General features: G+C 41.2%; 1 protein-coding gene across 5 annotated transcripts in view; it reads left to right on the top strand.

Moving 5' to 3' along the window:
• Nucleotides 1-19498, top strand: part of SDK1 (sidekick cell adhesion molecule 1) — a 432949-nt gene that overhangs the window by 261563 nt on the left and 151888 nt on the right. For all 5 annotated transcript variants that reach the window (XM_026116143.2, XM_064520166.1, XM_026116142.2 and 2 more), the window contains exons 7-8: nucleotides 11102-11213; nucleotides 12184-12374. In XM_026116143.2, coding sequence (XP_025971928.2) covers nucleotides 11102-11213; nucleotides 12184-12374 — 303 coding nt within the window. The remainder of the gene's footprint in view (nucleotides 1-11101; nucleotides 11214-12183; nucleotides 12375-19498) is intronic.

The following is a 19498-nucleotide window of genomic DNA, read 5'->3' as shown; positions in this document are numbered from 1 at the left end:
GATCTCTGTGACCTGAACAACTCTAGTTTTATTAAGGATTATATCCTTTTATAGAAGAAGGGAACAAAGTAGCAAGATGTGGTCAAGGGAGATGGAGGTCTTTAGACCATATGGAGTGGACCTGAGGCCCCTGGTAACCTATTTCTCAAAATATTATTTTGACAAGTCATTGCGTGTGTTTGGTTGAGCTAGCTGTTGGAAGAAGGCTGTGGGGTATCTTCTTGTTTTTCAGTTATGCTCTCTTTATGTAAAGACTTGGAAACGACAGACCTTGGGAGCAAGGTAGCAGTCTGGATTCCAAAGCGTGTTTCCCGTATAAATAGTACACAGCAAGGGTTGACCTTGAGCTTAAAACGCTGTTCGGAGCAGCTTGGCTAGAACGTAGCTTTAGCACAGAGCAAAAGAGCCCCTGCAGTCCAACGTTAGAAATATTTGTAGAGGAGCTGTCCTTTAAGCCTTTATGAATTATTACATGCATGTAGGATCTGAAGGCAGTTTTTGACATCTGGGTGACTTTTTTTGAAGTTCAAATAATGTTTAAATGTAGCTAATTTTAATCGCTGTTCGTCGAGTGGGTTTTCTGGAGAAAGCTTCCATCAACACCTTGCTTATCCAGTAACTGCAAAAATGTGTTTGCATAGCTTTAGCTGAATGAGTGCATCGTTCAGATCTGTGGAAGTATTCTTGTATACGTGTTTTACATAATGGTGGCCAATGTGGCGGCCTGAACACATTTACTGGCACCAAACGCTATGAAACAGAAATGCTTCCTTTGCTCGTGAAGAACAAATCAACTGTGGAATACTTTCAGATTCATCTTTGACTTATCCTTGATGAGGGCAGCTTTAAGTTCTGCTATTTAATCTGTCAGGAAAAGATCCCAGATTTTTAAACAAGCAACAAGGTACAGTAGAAACCTGGGTATAAGGAAATATCTAAAATCAATACTATTTCTTATTTTTGTGTATTTGCCTGGCATCTAATAGCATTTTCCTGAATCTAGAAAAATCCAACTTGTTTGATACAACATCCTCCTAAAAATATGTGGAATAGTGTTGAATGCAAATGAAAACAACCTCAAAGTAGCGCTTTGATTTATCACAATAGGTTAACTGGCATCTAACTGCAATTTGGTATTAATTTTAGCCTTAGCAGTGCTACTCATCATGTGATCAGTACCTAGGCACAAACATGTTCTTCCAGTGTACTGCATCACACTGTCAGGTCCATTTAGAAAGGTGCTACAAAAAAATAGATTTTAGAAACTCCAGTGTGGTCGGTTGTACATACTTATTTTCTAATCTTCCATAGAGCACATTCAATCTTCTATGTGAAAATAGTGCTTCAATCTTTGTTGTTGTAAAATAAATTGTTGCTGTGATGCCATTTCTTAAGTACTTCTGCCCAGCAGTCACCTGAGATGCTTTTTTTTGTCCCTGGGCTTTAGGTTTCTAAGGCCAGTAAAGGACAAATGGGAATGTCTTTTTTTGTTACCACCCTTTCATTCCTAAGCAGAAGAGCATTTAAACTTGTTACAAATGAGTGGGAAAAGAGGCAACTGGATTGTCAGTTTTTATGTGGTTTTATTTCTTATTTTGGCAAGAGGCAATAAGTAAAGAAATGCACTGCATCGATATAAAAATGAAGCCACATATGAAGATACCGTTGAAAATAGAAGGCAGCTTTTTATTGTCTATCGTTTCTCTTTCTTTCCTGCTGCTTGACAGTAAACCAGAATCTGTTGGTTAAGAATTGCAACATCTCAACTGCCCGGGGTTCTTCGATTCTCCGAACACGGCCGTGTCCCCCCATCCGCGTTTCTTCCCTCAGTTTATATCTCGCCACTGGATCTTGCGTTTCAGGACGGCATGATGAACCGACAGTTCTCGTATGACTTTTATTTAACATCCAAATGCTGATGTGCAGTTTGTTGAACTAATTTACAGTTATTAAAAACGAGTGGTAAATACGCAGAGAAGTGAAGTTGCCAGGGCTGTAAATAAGTTAAAGGATCCTTTTTGTCCTCGGCAGGACATGGCTGCTGCCGCCGAATTGCACGGGCGGCAGAGTGCCGTTCCCGAGCCCCCTCCTCGGTGCCTGCCTGTCTGTGTTGGAAAGGATGCTTTTCTTACGATGCCCTGAAGTGCATCATTAAAATATACAGCCTCCTAAAAATTGTTTCCACTGATCAGTTATTTTAAAATAATCTTTTCAACCGTACGCATGCTTCAGATTATGCCATTAAAAATCCAGCGGTGGGGGTGTTGACTGCAGAGATGCCGCAGAGGCCGCGCTCGCCCCGTCGGCTTGCTGCGGGCGGCTGCTCTGTCTGCTGCTTCTTGCGTTGCTTTGAAGCTGACTCGAAGGCTAATAGATTCCACTGCTAGACCATGGATTTTTTTCCTTTTAACTGCTGCTGAATAAGATTACACACTCTATCCACTTATATATCTGATATTAAAGCTATCTGATGATTCGAAAAGCCACCTGAGTGTTCTTTAGCTAGAATAGCTTGGGGCTATATATTTTTTTCATGTCAAAAGCTCTAATGATGTGCTGGATGATAAGTTTCTAGGCAAAAAGAAACCCCTCACTGTGCACGGAGGAAGGTCAGGTCAGTGCCAGAGACTGAACTTCTAAATTGCTCTGGTTGCACGAGGAGTTGTGAGAAGGGAATTTCGGAGTGTAGGAGCAGAAACTTGGTCTTTTTTTGAATTCAGCTGCTGAGTCATCACAGGGAGCTATGTAACTAAGTAACTAACTTCCTTAAAACTATACAGGACAACACTGGGAACTTATTGCTGAAATAGTCCTGAAATGCAAACTCGGTTTGTGGTCCTCATGTAGTAGAAAAGAGGAGAAACAAGCCTAAGTTGTGGAGGGCTTGTTCATAAATAGCAGTCCCTGGTCACCTGCACTTAATGGTCTGTTGAAGAGAGACAAAATCGGGAAAGAAGGCAGGTCTCCCATCCCTGTCCCTGGAGCGGAACTGGTGAAAGGTGGCTTGGAGAGACTACGTCACTGTGAACCTTGAAGGCGCTGGTGCTGCCTCTGGGGCAACACAGCCTTATGCCACCAGTGGATGGCTGTGATTTACCAAAACACATCTCCTGTCCGTGAATCAACTCTATATAGATTCGTGTCTTTCATTCTTCTGAGAAATAGGACCTAAACACTCTCTACAAGATTTCAGATGCTTCTCAATGCACATTTTAGGCACTGTTTTATCTAAGAACATATATAAAGCTCTTCATTGCTGTCCTATCTACACACACAAGGGTGCAAGTCATCTTGTGGGTAGAGCCGAGTTCTCCATTAATCTCCCTAGGGCTAAAACTAACAGCTCTTGCAGCCTGTGTGAAAGCCTTTTTAAAAAAAGGGAGAGGAAGCTGTTACAAATGTGACTGTTATTTGTTTAAACATTTGGAAGCATTTATAGCATGATGCTAGCTATTTTTTTAGCTCTTGCTCTTATTCTTTTGTTTGTATATATTTCAATGAATCTTTTCAAACTTGTCAGACAAGAAGAGTTTGGCTTGTTCAGCTTAGTAAAATTAAGACTGTGAAGGAATATGATTGTTGCCTATAAATACTTCAGGATGTAAACATCGCGGAGGGAGAAAAGAGCTATTTAAGCTAAAGGACAACATTGGCAGAAGAACACAGGGGCACATTTAAGCTGGAAATTTGGAGTGTTTCTAACAGTCTGAACAACAAAGCGCTAGGAAACCTTCCAACAAGAAAAGCAGAGTTCAAAAAACTCAGTGTTTTTACCACAGACATTCATAAACACAATTGTGTGATGGGATGTCTGAGAGCCGTCTTAGGCTTACTCAAGAGGTGCTTTCTAGTCCTACGTTCCCAATATAGTTATCAGAAGGCTCCATACACATAAAATGTCTGCTTGGATAAATGCTAAAGTTTTGCATAGTTACATAATTTTTCCGAAACAGCATCTTAAAGGAGAAAACAGAAAATATATTATGTCCTTAATCTAAGCATATGAGTATTTCTGCTCTTTTCAAATGGATTAACAATATGCCTGAAGTTAAATACATTTTGAACTGCTTGCAGAATTGTAAGCTTGACTGGGTAAAATTTTGCAGGTATAATTTCATTATCTTTGGGCAGCTTTGTTTTTTAAAGTGATATATGTCAGAGGTACTGTTGTAACATCTATGGTAACATTGCACTGAGCCAGAACAGAGGAGTAGAAAGAAAGGAGTGCAGTTTTTCAGGTACTTGGCTGCTTTACATATGGGCAATTCAGCCAAGATTAATTTATGCAGGGCTTCCTAAGCAGTTGTTGATGAAATCTTTTGTAGCAGCTTCTCTTTGCCATACCACACCATAAAACAATGTGTATTTATTTTGTGATCTGTTTGCTTTATTTTGTTTGGTTTTATTCTTTTATTCGCTCCTTTTTTGTTTTACGTGCAGTGAAAATTAATCTTGCGTTTGATCTGTTGTGGGCAAAGCTTAGTCATGTTGACAAGAGCATGTTGAGTCAATAAATATAACTGACCTAGATCATTCGTTTTGCTTGTATTCCATTTTGTAAACCTTTTTCATTTTTTCATATCTGGGGTTTTATTCATGTGTCGTGATGTCTGATGTCTGGATCAAGACAAGCACTGTATACATAAGAATTCACTTACTGTGATTGATTCAAAAAACTAGGCCATGTTCACTATAAATTTCATCCCCAAAGCTAAGTTTTTATGTTGCTTCTTTGAGTCTCAAGTCTATTTTTTTCAAAGGTTGGAAGGTCAGAAATTCCCTTAATATGTATGTGTTTGAGGGGCCTAAGATATCCTGCGGTAGTGAAAAATCATAGTAATGTTTCATACACCAACTCTGTGTCATTGGATTGCTTATTATTTCATAAATATGATACTTTTGTCTCCAAAAACTCCATCTGGAGCCTTAGCGTCGTCCATGAAACCAAACGAATGTGATGAATTGCTTGTATCGTACTGGATTCCCCACACCTGGATGTCACCTCAAAAGGACAGTTCTGCAGAAGTCCAAAAAGAGGTCCAAATAGAGGCATGCTTCTCTCTGAAAGTAGTGTCCTTCAGAGATTCCCATTCCTCCCACTGTAGTATTTCAGTACCTCGAGGAAGTGTTACGTAGATGGGTACAACCACTAAGAACAGATTATTAGAAGTTTTATCGTGTAAGTTCAGAAGAAATGGGGAGCACCAACTGGCTATGGCTGGAGTAAGCCGAGGGGTTGAGAGCCAAACACAGTGAGAATGAACCACCCTTGCAGGAAAGTCTCTGTTATTTTTCTTTACATTCAGGAACCTGAGCAGAGTGCTGTACATTACATACAAATGTTCAGCAACATCACATTTCCCTTTTCTTGAAAATGAATGCAGTCTCTGCTGTAGTATAAGAGCAAAATTGAAATGATAGCTTTTATTATCTTAATACTCATTCAGTCTACAATCTGTCACCAGGCAGCCTAATTAGTAGGGGACAAATAGACAAACCTTGTTTTAGGGTAGAGTTTTATGACTTAGAAACATGCTTTTTTTTCATTATTGACAACATTATTTTCTCTTAGGCATACATGTGGTTGTCAGGATTTGCTAGTCTGTTGATCAAGATCCAGTTTCTGTTGTGTGTCTTCTACTGGAAAGGGAAATTATTCCATTATGGAGTGATAATCTAAAACATCTGCAGGTGTACGTGGGGAAAAAGTGATGAATTCATTACATAATTTGTATTTGTAAGGTCCTTTTTTTTTCTTGATCCATACTGAGACACAATGTGAATGTTATTTCTCCTTTTTTCTCAGATTCCATATCACATAGTCTCAAGCTGCGTGTTCTTGATGCCATAATGCTAAACAAAATATTTTTGCTATTTGTATTGGACCATTTCTTTTATTTCCCATTGTATTTTTTTTCTAATTTAGGTATCCGTAATTTTGTAACAATAAGCTTTGTGTGTATCCTGCATAGTAATTGAATAGGCCTTTCTACATACTGTGCAAGTCTGAAAGTCTGTAGGACGTTTATGGTGAAGACTTTCTAATCTTCTTCTTCCAGGTTAACTTACAAAAGCTTCGAAGTTCTGCTGAAGTATTCAGTTTCTCCATTAGCTTGTGGGTAGCGTAACAGTGATCTTTTTTGCACAGTGTTTTCCTCTTAGACAAGTTGCATAACATAAAGAAGTAAATTCATCTTTGGATACTCCTTGGGATTTCCTTCTCTGCTGAGAACAGGGCACTGAGAAGTAACTGCAGACTAAGGCTAAGGGTAGGAATGACTAACAGTCAGCAGCATGTTGCAGGCTGTACCCATAAAAGTAAGTGAGGGTGATCTTGCTGATGATTTGGGCAGTTCTTACTCCTGCTTAGGCTAATCTTGTTTTTATTAAGTGTCATCAGTGGGATGGGACCTATAAGCAATTTAAATTCTCAGCCCCGAAAGTAAGATTTGTCATTTTTGTCAAGTCTGGGCTCAAGCTATTACTTCTTTTCTAGAGATAAACACTTTCTCCCACCTTGTACTAAGGCTGGCTTGCACAGCCTCTCTCTGAGATGGGTTTGAGCATCCGTGGAGTAATGCTGTTAGTATTCTGCACCACAAACACAGATGTAGATAAACTTTGCATGCCATAATGTAAGGCCTGAGAAAGAAGCTAATGTTTATACGTGCTGGGGGGAAAGCACGTTTTCCATCTTCAGTGATATATATGGCCTGAGTGAGATTTCATCTCTGTTGAGAAAATTAAGGTCCCAAGTGGCTTTGACAAAGTCTGTGATCTTTATAATCTCTAGATTATATTTAAAGCTCCCTGTATCTTATATAGTAATATATATATATATAAAGAGATTAAAACACCGATTATGTCTTTTCAGAGATGATAGGGCAGTCTACATAATTACTGTATTTAAATAACACAGTGTAAGAATTCTGCAGCTCATCAGGAGCAAAAAACCCTGTGCTGTGAGCTGCTTCGTTCCAGGTCAGGCAGGAGGAAAAAAGGCGGAAAGTTCACTGTGATCCACAATCAGAGCTGCACAATCCTGTACATCCTCTGGTGATAAAACCCAGCAGAGTTAATGCAGGAGCTTTTAACCCTCCACCCTTTTTTTCCTCCCTCTCTTCCCATAACAGAGCCTTGCTTTGTGCAGAATCACCAGGGATTCTGCACGCTCCCGAGGGGCGTTTATATTCAGAGGAACAACAAGACCCCAGGTCCTCTCGTTGCTTTTTCTTGTCTCTTTTTTTCTATTCTTTTTATTCTGGTGTGGAAAAGTAATTCTGGTGCCAGGTCACTGTAATATCGCGGGCTGTCCGTTGCGGCGGTTCACCCATCGCTCCAAGAGCGGCTGGGGTGGAAGCACTGACGCCGCTCCGGGCCGAGCTCCCTCCGCTTGGGAATCAGACTCCTCTGTGTGGGATGCTCCCGCCTCGGAGGTAGACTGCGATGGCCCTGAAGGCACGCCAGCCGCTAGGCCCTGATTCAGGCAACGTCTAGCGAGAAGGTTTAGAGTATTTGGGCTGATAAGCAAAGGGCAGACTGGGAACACTGTGAGTGCTGTTGCTAAAGCAGATACAGCGTAAAATAAAGCAGTGCCAGTTCTTGCTTGGAGGTTGTTTGTGGGCTAGGACTGGTGGAGCCCAGTGCCTGTGGCGGTCCTCCCGTGCGGTCACCTGCTGCGGGCTGGAACCAGAGTAAGAGCATCCTTAAGCGACCCGCAGGGCCTCTCGGCCCACCCTTTGCGGCTTTCCTGCAGGTTTCCCACGGGTTCAGTACGCCAAAGAGTCACACATCCCAGCTCCCGTTCCGGCCTGCCGTCGCTTGCCGGCCGTAGTGTGCAGAGGGGTCCCGAGAGCGGCTCCAGCGCAGAGGGCGGCAGCCAGGGGGACGGCAGCGCCCCGGGAGCAGAGCCATCTCGCCGCACCGTGTTCCTGCGGGCACTCACGCTGCGCTCCCATTTCGGTGTCTGTAGTGATGATTTCTTCCTGATGGGTGTAAACAACAGCCAGAGAAGCCGCAGCTCGGCCGTTAGGATACAGGGGGAGCTGAGCAGGTTTTCAATAGTGTGAAACGTCCGTAGGGGATCGCGGAAGGCAGTAGAGGGGAAAAAAGCAGCGACTAATGTGGAGAGGCTGCCTGAGTGACGGGAGGAGGAGATGACAAGCAAGAAGGAAACGGCAAGGACAAAGACCAGGGAAGGTGGGACAGGAAAAAGTCTGATAGAGGAAAAAAGGAACAGTGGAGAAGAGAAAAACATCAGTTGTTCCCTGCAAAGGGCTCTCAAGGAAAATGGCTGTTTGCTGATGCTGGCACTGCTCACGGCGTGTTAGTGGAGCACCTAGTTGAGCAGAATCGTGTCGCTGCAGTAGAGCAGGAGACAGGAGGGGGGTTGAATGGTTTCACTGGCTGGAACGATAAACCTAGAAAGTCTGGGTAGTTTTTCATTACCTGATTGTTTGAAGTAGCTCTCTACCCTCGTGGCCAGACTGCAGTTGGGTTTGCTGTTTCACTCACATCATTGCAACAAAATCTCAGTGTTACTTCTTATCTCTGTCAGGGGCTTGGCTACTTTCTTAAGTTCTAACCTGGGGTTTTCTCATGAACGGATAAATTTCTGAAAGGATATGGTGGACACGTACACATAGAAGCCATATTACAGCCATTACAGACCCCATAGCACACGTTGAGACTTTTACTCAAAGCAGGGCTGCATTCCTCCTCTGGTATTTTCCACAGCCATAAAACAAAGCTACAAAGGCCATTCTGCAAAAGGATCCGTGGGAATGTCCTTACCGAGTTTTATTTGGCAGGATTGGAACCAGAGTGAGTTATGGCAAGCGGTTTCTTTGTGCTGCAAATGGAAACTTAAGCTGTTTTTGAATAGGAAATATGAATATGAATGCTGCCTAGGAACTGTTTAGATAATGCTTGGAAATTGTGTTGTTTTATATATATTCTTGTTATTTCTGCAGCTGACATTTCTCGATATAGTGCACGGAATACAAGTGCTGAGCGTTTTGATGAGCTCTCCATACCACGTCTGTATTAACTCACCCACTCCAAGTCTTCATCAGAAGACTGTTAAAAGCAGATTTGTTGGGGGGCTTGTATGAAGTGAAAATAAGCGCCAACTTCTGTTTAGGTTCTTGTTACAATTAGTAATAAAGTCAAAGAAACCTCCTTAGGTTTTCCTGGTTGCAGGGAGAGTAAAATGCACTTTTATTTCCCGTGCTTATCTGTTTACCGCACAAAGAGCCTTTCTCAGGGGGTGACCTCCCGGAGGTTACCACGAAGCCGGCTTCTATTCTTTGGTTGTTTTTCCATGTGGTGGAGCCATTCTCCAGGGGGCTGATAAGCAGAACAAGTGGTTTTCCTCTTCTAGAGATGGAGATAAGAAATGATTATTGCCCAATTTGCCCTGTTTTGTCTCTGCCGTGCTTGTTGATCTTTCAGCAGTCACTGCTGTAAACCTTCACCGTGGGCAGAGGGGTGGTGGTGAACCGCAGATCTGAGGTGATTTCTCCTCCTCAGTGACAAACTACTAACCTGATTGGCAGTTGTTGTCTGTTTTCTTTGATTACTATATCTGTGAGACTCCTGTCACCAGTACTTGCAAGACCACCATGGATATTTTGTTAGGAGGTTTGCTACCTGATAATACCTTTTTGGGGAGTGTTGTTGAGCAGAGGTAAAAATCTACTAAAATTTTCGATTTTTGAGGTCCCGTAGAAGTTGGGTTAATATCGTTGCAAAGGAGAACCTTGTTTTGGTGTCGGGTCAACAGAGCATGTTTCCTGGAAGACATGCTGAAGTACGTTCTCAGCGCTTCCTTAAGCACTTCCTCAAAGGCTTGAATTTATTCAGGTGTGCAGGTGGTTTTCTTAAAATTTTAGTTTTATTGCATGCCTTCTTCTCTTAGCACATTATTCGCTATCAATCAAAAAGCTGTCAAAATGGAAATATTTTTTCATTCTGTAATTCAGAAATCGGTTTTGCAAAGCAGGTTTGTTTTCTCCGCTAACCTTGCAAAGTTTCTGAGCCCCCGTGCCAAAGCTTTGCTTAGCCAATGAGTGAAATAGCACAGCAAATAGCTTTTGGCATGCTAGTTGCTAGATAAACAAGGACTTTTCTCTCCCTTTTCTATTCTTTAGGGCCGTATCTTAAAAGAGAGGTATCAGGGTTCATCCCTGGCCTTTGCCACTCTGCTTACCTGTAATGTGCATGAGTTAGCCTCCTTTGTAGAAAGCATTTGATGAGCTGGCTCAATTTGCATCAGTTTAGATTTATTTTCATGTCCTTTTCTGGTATTTCGTTTATTGGATTCTCTATCTTTAGAAATTTTTATTACTCTCATATTCAAGTTAAAAAATAGCCAATTTTTCTTTCCCAAATGAATTGCTTGAAGCAAAGTACCCACGAATGCATGGGTATTTTAATTCAGTTATTAAATGTATACAGCGATAATTTACAAGCAGCCTTTTAGCCATTTTTTAAGTGTCTGCTGACTGTTGCATAAGCTAAATTATTTACAGTATGATGCCTCACAAAAGAGAAGCAGATTTGGGTTATTTACTTTGCTGATAAGAGCAGGGGATTGAAGTTGCTGTGATATGCTGCTCTGTTAATTTCTTATTTGCTCCCCAGTGGGTAAAATCTTTTTAAAGAACTAACATGAGTGTTGGCAGACTCTTTTGAAATGGTATGGAAGTGGTAAGATTAAACGAAACATGAAAAGGTCTTAAAAAATGTAAGTCAGCAAGCGTTTGATAAAAATAAAAATGCTCAACAATAGAAAACCTTTAGGATGCTTAATTTATTTGCTCTCTGTTTGAGAATGGCCTCTGCACTCCATCTGGGAGTAGTTCTGGTGAGTTATGTGTTTTGAATGGCACCAAGCTGGGTATATTGAAACAGCGTGTTTGTGCAGCGTAATGAAAGCCGTTGGAAATGGCCATGCTGAAGATCTCCCCTTAAAGAGGAGATTAAAATCCCTGGAAAGGCTGCGGAATGGCACTTGCAGCTGTGTCGCTTGACGAGACCCTCTGCCTGGGATGGTTCGGTCACGTACAGAGTCTTCACAAGGTTTTTTCTGCCTATGTAGGTACCGGCGACCCGTCGGACACGGTGGCTCCTGCGATCGTAGTCCCTCCGCAGAATGCGAGCGTCGTAGCCGGCAGCGGGGACGTCACGCTGGAGTGTGTGGCCAATGCCAGGTATCGTCAAAGCAGCGGGGCTACAAGGGACTGTTTTTAATGCCCTGTCCTTTACTGAAAAGGACATAGGAATATCTTTTAGTATTTTAATGATTGGAGCAGAATGCAGCACATAACTTGCTTTTCCTTATGAAAAACCTTGTTTGTCCAGCATTACTGAATTCAACATACTGATTTTTCTGGCAAAGTTAGAATACGGGTAGAGCTACTTTCCCACCTGTGACTCACCCCGTAAGGAAAAGTAGGATAGTGCGGTTCAATCAGCAAACATTATCTTACAGGAGATAATTATGTTAAGAGTTAATATTACAACCGTATTGCCTATTGAAATGAAAGGTAATATGGTTAAGTTAACAGTCTGCACTTCCTAGCAAATAAATTAGGAAGACGCTTCTCCTACTTTGTGCTCTATGGAGTAATTCATTACAGATGCAGTTTACGTTGGTTATTGCTCAGCTGCGTATAATGCGCCATAACACACAGCTCATAGCATTCCTACTGCGGGCAGGGTTCAGTTTCCATCCAGGAGGCACAGCATTGAATTCCAGGGGAAGTGAATAGCTGAGGTCCTCAGATGATAAGCAGTCCAGCAGATTTACTTTCCCCTCTGGGGGCAGAGATTTTCTTGATAAGGTTAATATTGTTTTGGTAATTGAGTTATAATGAAAGCACTTCCTGCGCAGCTGATTCTCATAGCAGTATTTATTCATTATATCCTTTTGTTTAGAGAAATCAAATTATTAATCCTTAATTTCTACTGCTGTATCAATTAGCTGTGCTTGCATAATGCCATTTGCGTAATCTGTGGTCTTGATATGTAGAAGTTATATATAGATTTACTTCTAAATGCCTAATGTCTGGGATGTAGGAAGAGTTAGAGTTTTATAATCTGTATATAACTGCAGATAAATTTATTCTGAAATGGATATTCTTTTATTGTTGTGTTTTTGTTTTGTTTTAACCTTGGAAGACCTGTTGAGAGACTAAGCGTGACCTGGAAGAGAAATGGAATAAAAATAACCAGTGGAATTAGCAGTTTTGGGAGACGGCTCACGATCACCAACCCAACCTCTGCTGATGCTGGGGTGTACTTCTGTGAAGTGAAATTGAGAGATAGCGCAGAGGAACCAGCAAGAGCGAAAGCCTTCCTTTCTATAATGGGTAATTCTCAAGGCAGTGTTTTTTTTAGTAAAACAGGCTCTGGATTCAGGTACAATAGGAAAAAAATTGATATTTTAATATTTTATCGACCTTACATTTGAACCTTTCATCACTGAATGGAACAAAAGAGGTGAAAAGGGGTTATCTTCCAAATTAATTCAACTGTTCTTCTCCATGAATATAAATTCATCAAATAGATTTTTTTTTTAAACTGATATGATTCCCTGTGAAACTGCGCATTTAATCAGAAGTTGGGGAAATACAGTAGTAAAATCCTTATTGGGCAGTTTGCACATCTTATCTTCTAGCTGCATTAAATCTTGATTAACTCCCAGCTTGCTTACATCTAGTTTTAATGTGTCAAGTGCCTGCATTTCCAAATGAAGCCTTTCAGGAGCACTTCTGTGTGTTGTCTTTTGCAAGAGCCAGTCAGGGGGCCAAGGACATTCCTGAGCCCGCAGGCAGGGAGATGTCATTACTGAAGCAACAAAAGGGAGAAGGAAGTAAGATTAACATCAGCACTACGTGCTGGACCTCTGACCACAAGGGAAGCTTTGGACTTAATATTTTTAAAGAGGCAGTGATGCATTTCAGCCCTTTTGCTTGGAGGGACTGTCCTGTTTCCACCATCACTGCTATGCTGGAATTTGGCTGTGGTAGGGAGATCATAATTTGAAAGCGGTAGTTACTATGCATGTCGTATCCTGGTATAATGATGCAAATGAGCACACTGGACACAATCTAAAGCTTGTGAGGAATTTTAGTATAAAAGAGAAGTTTTAGAATGAGAAGCCAGCGCTGATTGTGTAAGTCTAGATCTTAGGTGATAGTCACAGTGGTGACCACGTAGGTGTCCTGGACAGATCATTGCTCTGGCAGTGATGCAAGCTCTTAATGTTGATCAGAATTCATATACAGAAATTTCTGGAGTGCTTTGCAGAGAGAATTCAGCACACAATTGTCTACATTCCTTTGGCCTTCTGAAAATACAGTTTTTAAGACTCTGCTGTATGACGTCTGTTCTATTAAAGCAATTTAAAGCAGTTTGTGTTAAATGAGGAAACAGCTCTTCTTTGCACAAAGCTCTGTTCCAGGTTCATTTGTAGCACTGTGTCTCTATTATATTTATTAGTTTGCTTCCAGCCTTTTTCTTTGTACTTTGTTTCTTAGAATTATTACTGCACAGCTTCCCTTCCCTTTAAGGAGCAGAGGCAGATTTCACTTATTTATGGTTTTGGTTTAAACTCTTCCTTATTCATAACATTTTATTGTAACTAGCTTAATTTTGCTGCTTTGCTGTCAGGTCCAGCCTAGTGCAATACTTAAAGCAGCCTCTTGGTTAATGTAAAAATATTCTTAAATATAGTGACAAGAAAAATGATAAACAGTCATTGGGGGATCATACTAACATAGCAACGTTGCCTTTCTTTAGTAGCTTATTTACTCTTTTATTTTTGGATGTTTTATGTATTTCTTATCCAGTTTTAGGGGGCTGTCAGGGAATGAAGTTATGAAAAGGCCTGTAGATATGAACAAGCAGATGAAAGAAAGCAGAAACAAATTGGTTACCAATTACTTTTATTTCATTCTGATGGAACAAGACACTTCAGGTGCAGGTGTTTACTCGATGTGTCAGCTAAGGCTGATACATTTCTTTATTTATGAGTTTCTTGAGCTGGAGAATGGATCTCTCATTCTGAGCAGGAAGCTGAATCAAAGGATTAGCAGTTAATTCATAACTTTAATTCACGCGTGGAATTCTGGGATGGGTCAGGCCGTTGTTTAATTAGCGAAAGAACAAGTTCTGGAAGAAAGCGCAGACACGATTCAAACCACGTTTCCTCCTCTTTCTGATGGAATAATTCTAAGGATTTTTGTGATATATCCCTCATAACTTACTGGAGTAGTATTTGCAGAGACTCAAGTATGCTTGTCCTTTTGCATGTATGAGAGATTTGTAGTGTGTGCATGTTGATGGTGCATCTGATAATGAGCTGGGCTTCTTTGGGAGGATGGTACAGCGTGGGCTTGGTAAGGGGTCTTGACTAACAGGAAAAAAGGAAATTATGTTAATAGAACAGGTTTGTTTTCAAAATGATTGTGATAAACCAAATAAGACCCTCCATAGTATAGTAATGAGAGCTTTTGTCGGTCGATGGGAAAAATTATTTTGCTATTAACAGGTAGAACAAAGGTAGTGATAAAAAGATGGATCATCAAAGATTCCACAGATATCGAAATAATAAGAGCCTTTTTTAAAACAATACATCAGTCCTTGCTTTTCCCAGCTCAGTCACACAACTTGAGCATGTGTTCAGGTGACAAGAGTTCTATTAGAAGGCAATGGAGCTTAGTACAAAGGTGTGTATAGCCAGCTTAAATTCTTGTTTGTGACCTACAGTAGTATTTCTGAAATTATTTCTGAATATTCCTGAAAGTGCATCCCCTGTTCATAAATTAAGAGCACCCTAACACTTGAAAAATCTGAATATCTAACAGAGTAGTACTGCATGGACAAGAAGGAAGTGCTCTAGCCTTTTGTTGCGGTGCAGTTTTCTGAATATGGCAAAGAGCTTTCTGACATCTTCATATTGTTCCAGCAAAGATAAACTGAGGTGGTTCCAAGCTCTGGTTTTATTAGCTGCAGTTGTTATAAATTTTTAAAGGGTAGCATGTTCCCCAGTTGGCAGAGTAACAGTTTGGGGAAGATTTGTTGCAGATTAGATAAGAGCACATTTGTTTTACCACTAACTGGTGGAAAATTAAGTAATTTAGGGAGTCTTCTCATGAGCAAACCAATTTGAAAATGGAGCTAATCTTAAATTCTTCTGCTCTGGTTTTGCAGGTTCCTGTAGCAACAAATTACAATAGTCGTTTTTAAAGTGATTGTTCTGCGGGAAATTATGAATTTTAGGCACACAAGAGAATAAGGAATGAAACCGTTCCACTACATGAAAACTATAGTGCTCTTTAAAGCAGATGCAGTCAGAAAGTGAAATCTGAACAAAATGAGGAAAAAAGAAAAACATTAAAAAAAGGCCTTGTATGATCAGGTGTTACACAGAACCAAGTGTTGAAGCCCTGTTGGCATATCGTAAGGAGTATGATGGAATCGTATTATCATTATCATATGATGGCATAAAGCAGAAGCACAATAGAGGACTTCCCTTCTTTTTTGGTGCTGTTTTGTTCCTGGAAGCATTGATCAGCGTTAACAGATGTATTATTCTCATCTAGGTGTTTCCTAGACAGAATTTTTACATCCCAGCTGGATATAGTTCTTTCTGAAAATAGGGCATTAGGTGAGCATTGTAGGTCTGTCTCTCTGTCCTGATTCTCATAAAGTACAAAGGATAGAGCTTCATGGGATCAAGGGATTCAGGAACACATCAGAAATATAGATAGCATTAGTATGGAAGAGCAACCTGGCTAGAAGCTGAGATGATCTATAGGGCTGTTCCTCCTTCACTCCACTTCTCCAGGAGCAAGCGTGGAGATGCAGAAGGGCCTTCTTTATGCATTGCCATTGTTCATGAATTTCCATAAAGAGTTTATATTGCAGATAAAAGCAGAAATTATCCTCAGCTGTTGCTAGCCCCCCTCAGTTCTTTGCACTCAGCTCTCTGCATATGGTAGCCCTCATGGCTCCAGTTTAGCTGTTCAGAAACACTACACACTGTGTCTTGAAAGCAGAGGAAGGAAAATTTCCATGATGATGATGTTTATGTATTGTGCATAAGAAAAGAATGAGCACTTTCAAGAAAACTGTTTTATATGTAAAATGTCTTTTGATTGGTCTAAATGCGGATGCAGAGGCTCAAAGCAGAAAAATGAGGTATCCTGTTGAAAAAAAAAAAAAAAAAAGTTATGTGGAAGAAATGGGTTTTGAAAGCTGTTAAACTATTACGTGAAATTCATAGACCAGCCTTTTAATAATCTTTCTTGCTTTCAGTATGTTGTTACTACTTTTGGTTTGGTGAGCCACAGAGGTTCATGAGACTGAGTTATCTGTGCCTGCTTGCACCCAAATGCACACAGGACCCAGCCTGGACCTATCCCATAGTGAAGTAATGGCACTGAATGAAGTCTGCTTCTGTCCATGACGTGCACTGGAAGTTCCCCCTTCTTTCAGTTCTGCAGGCAGAAGCTGCGTGCCCTGGGCTGTTACAGGATTTTAGAGTGCAGGTCGCAGTAGGGGAGGTTAGTCATACGTACCATGTAGGTTCCCAGGTGCAATAATTGCATCTGTTTTTGAAAGTAGCTGTTCTGAAGCCAGAAGGATTTTTCCCATGACTCGGAGCATGCAAAGCTCAAAGCCAGAGACTTGAGAGTAGCTTTTCATCTGTTTCTGTTTTAACCTGATACTCATGCAAAGAAAAACCCTGCTTCAAGGGACCTGTTAAACCTGGATACACAGTGTGAACTCTCCCAGCACAGTCTGATCTTCTGCCTTGGGTTACAGACTTTGTACCTATGAGGGGCTCTCAAGTTTTCCGTTCCACCTTCTTTACAGGATATTCACCAAATAAGTTAGTTTATGCTAATGTTAGAGAAAGGCTTCCATGTTGAAGGCTCGGTTTGCCTCTTTAATATGCAGGCCTGAATTTCTGAGTGATACAGGAATTTCAGCTTTGGAGGAGCCTCTGGGGCTTCCTCTGTTCTTTCTGACTTTCATGTAGGCATCTAGGATTAGGTCACACATCTCCAATGCAGCTTGAAGGGTATGTAATGGATGCTGACTGCTATCTTTTGAATGTTAAAATCAGTGACCATGTAACTCTGTGTGGGAGAAGTTAGAATGGTATCAAATTTTGCAGGCTCCCACGGGCTTTGCAGGGAGGCTGTTTTTGCAATGATATCTGTATTGCAATACCCCCCACCCCAGACCCTCAACAACTGTAGAAAGCGTGCATTTATATTCAAATATTCTTTTTTTCTTTTGCTTGTTCTTGACCTTTTAGTTAAGATCAGTCAAACACCAATATGACAGCTGAACAATATAGTATCTGTTTCTTTCAGTCTAATATGAGACGTGACCCCTCTCGTTGCACAGCACGCTGCACTGCCAGCAGGGTCAACTTGGTATAATAGGTCTCTTCCTCCTCTAACCGTTTTGACTCTGTAATTTAAATCAAATGTTTGACCTGATACCAAGAGACGACTGTCATTCCTTGAAATAGCTGTGTCTGGGGGCTTGTCTGGCGTGTTAGAGAGTTTGGAAGAGACTGTAATTTCACCATGCATGTTAAATTTCAGCACATGATTATTGCCTACAACAATAAATGTTCAAATTCACACTGTGTGATCCAAACCTAGCCTTATAAATATGCAATATAGTCGTCTGTACAGAAAGCCAGGATGCCATCCGACCCCTGTAAATGTTGCTGTTTTCTGTGGCCTCTTCCTGATGGACATTTGCCAGGTGTTGTACAGCACCCAAATTCAGGTCCCATGAATTGCACACTTGCAACAGGCCTTTAGGCACATCCTTCATATGCAGAGCATGTGCCTGACTCTTCTTAGAAGTGGGAGCTTAGATTTTGGTTGTCTAGGTCCTGTAACTGGAGCCATTTCTGCTTAATCCCTTCAGCAGTCTGAGTTGTGTTGAAGCTATGATCCCTCACTGCTCAATGCAGTAGGCAGGTAAAATGCAGCCTGCAAAGGACCTACTGGTGTTGCTAGCGTAGGAGACATATATATGGAAAAGCAGCACCGTTGGCGTGGGAGGTATTGCCCTCTGGGAGTTGGCCTGTGTCCTTTAGACCCCAGACTTTTATCTGCTGCTCCATGCTGTCTGCCGCAGTGCCTTCCTCCTCCTTTCCAAAAAGCTGGGGTGACTCTTCCTTTTATAATAGTCCTATTTGCAGAGTGACAGTTATCAATGACTTCAAGTCTCTTCTCAGGTAGTTCATTGCTTCATAACCAGCTCACCTAAACATCTCTTATTATAATTGGTTTCTTTGAGGGTAGCAAAGCAACCTGTATGGGATTTAAAGGAAGGAGCGCAGGCTGCAGGACAGGATTTTGGAAGAGGGCGAAAGCAGGCTATATGAATAGACCAAGTATATCTGCAGCAGCTGTGTGCAACAGTGGTTTGTAAGCAGTGGTCATGGAGCCGCTAGCATCTTTGAGTCCACCTTAACTGCTCTGCAGCTGGACTGCAGGCCCATCTTGAAGATAAATCTGAGGTTTATCACTGGTTGTTGCTGATCCAGGAGAAAGCTTGGGAACTGGCAGCTGAAGGTTGCCAGGTTTAAAAATTGGCCTGTTTAGGTTAGAGTGCCATAGAAAGGGGAGGGTGAAAGTGGAACTTTCTGTAACCCCTAAAAAGAGGAAAATATGCTGGAGCCTCACTGACAGAAGAGACATCCGTAGATAGACGCGCAAGGTTAGAAGGCCTGGGTGTAGGGGTAAGTGCCTGGATCCTGTCTTGCTTCTGTGCTGCTTTGGCCACCTTTCCCTTCTGCCTCTCCTCATAATCAAGTAAACTGGAATGGAACAAAAGGCTCAAAAGTTATTTTAAGAGAGGGCACACAGGTGGGCACATAGATAAGTAAGGACACTAGGCTAAAAATGTGGAAACCAGAAAGATAAAATTCCAGGAACTGGAGCTCAAGGAAAGTATGAAGATAAGGCTTGGAGGAGGGCACGGAAAGGGAAAGTGTATGATACCTGGACATGGACTTAGATGAATTGCAGATGGCTCAGCAACTTAGATGATCAAATGTGTCAAACACTGTTTTCCATGAGTGAATTTCAATTAAATGTTCAGCTTTTCAAATTGTTGTTTAGATTAATGCATGAGATCATATGCAATAAATCACTTCTTATTATGTATGTTTATTAATAGCTTTATATTAGGCAGTGAGGATCAATAATGTTAACACATGTATATTATTAGAGTATAATAAATCATGTAGCTTGTTTTATTGGTTTTGCTGGTGAATGCATATTCCAGACTATTTTGCAACCTCACCTCCTCCTGTGCGCAGGATTTTGAAGACTAATATTGATTGACTTTATTTGGAATGAATACAGAATTGTAATATCCATCGGAGCCCAAATGGGACCCCAGTTCTGTGCACTCAAGCAAGTATTTTATTGTAGTTAGTGGGGAGGCATGG

This window comes from Dromaius novaehollandiae, chromosome 14 (assembly GCF_036370855.1).
Source record: "Dromaius novaehollandiae isolate bDroNov1 chromosome 14, bDroNov1.hap1, whole genome shotgun sequence".
NCBI classification, from domain to species: domain Eukaryota; kingdom Metazoa; phylum Chordata; class Aves; order Casuariiformes; family Dromaiidae; genus Dromaius; species Dromaius novaehollandiae.
Note: the sequence above shows the minus strand (reverse complement) of the source record. Positions and strands in the feature narration are given on the sequence as shown.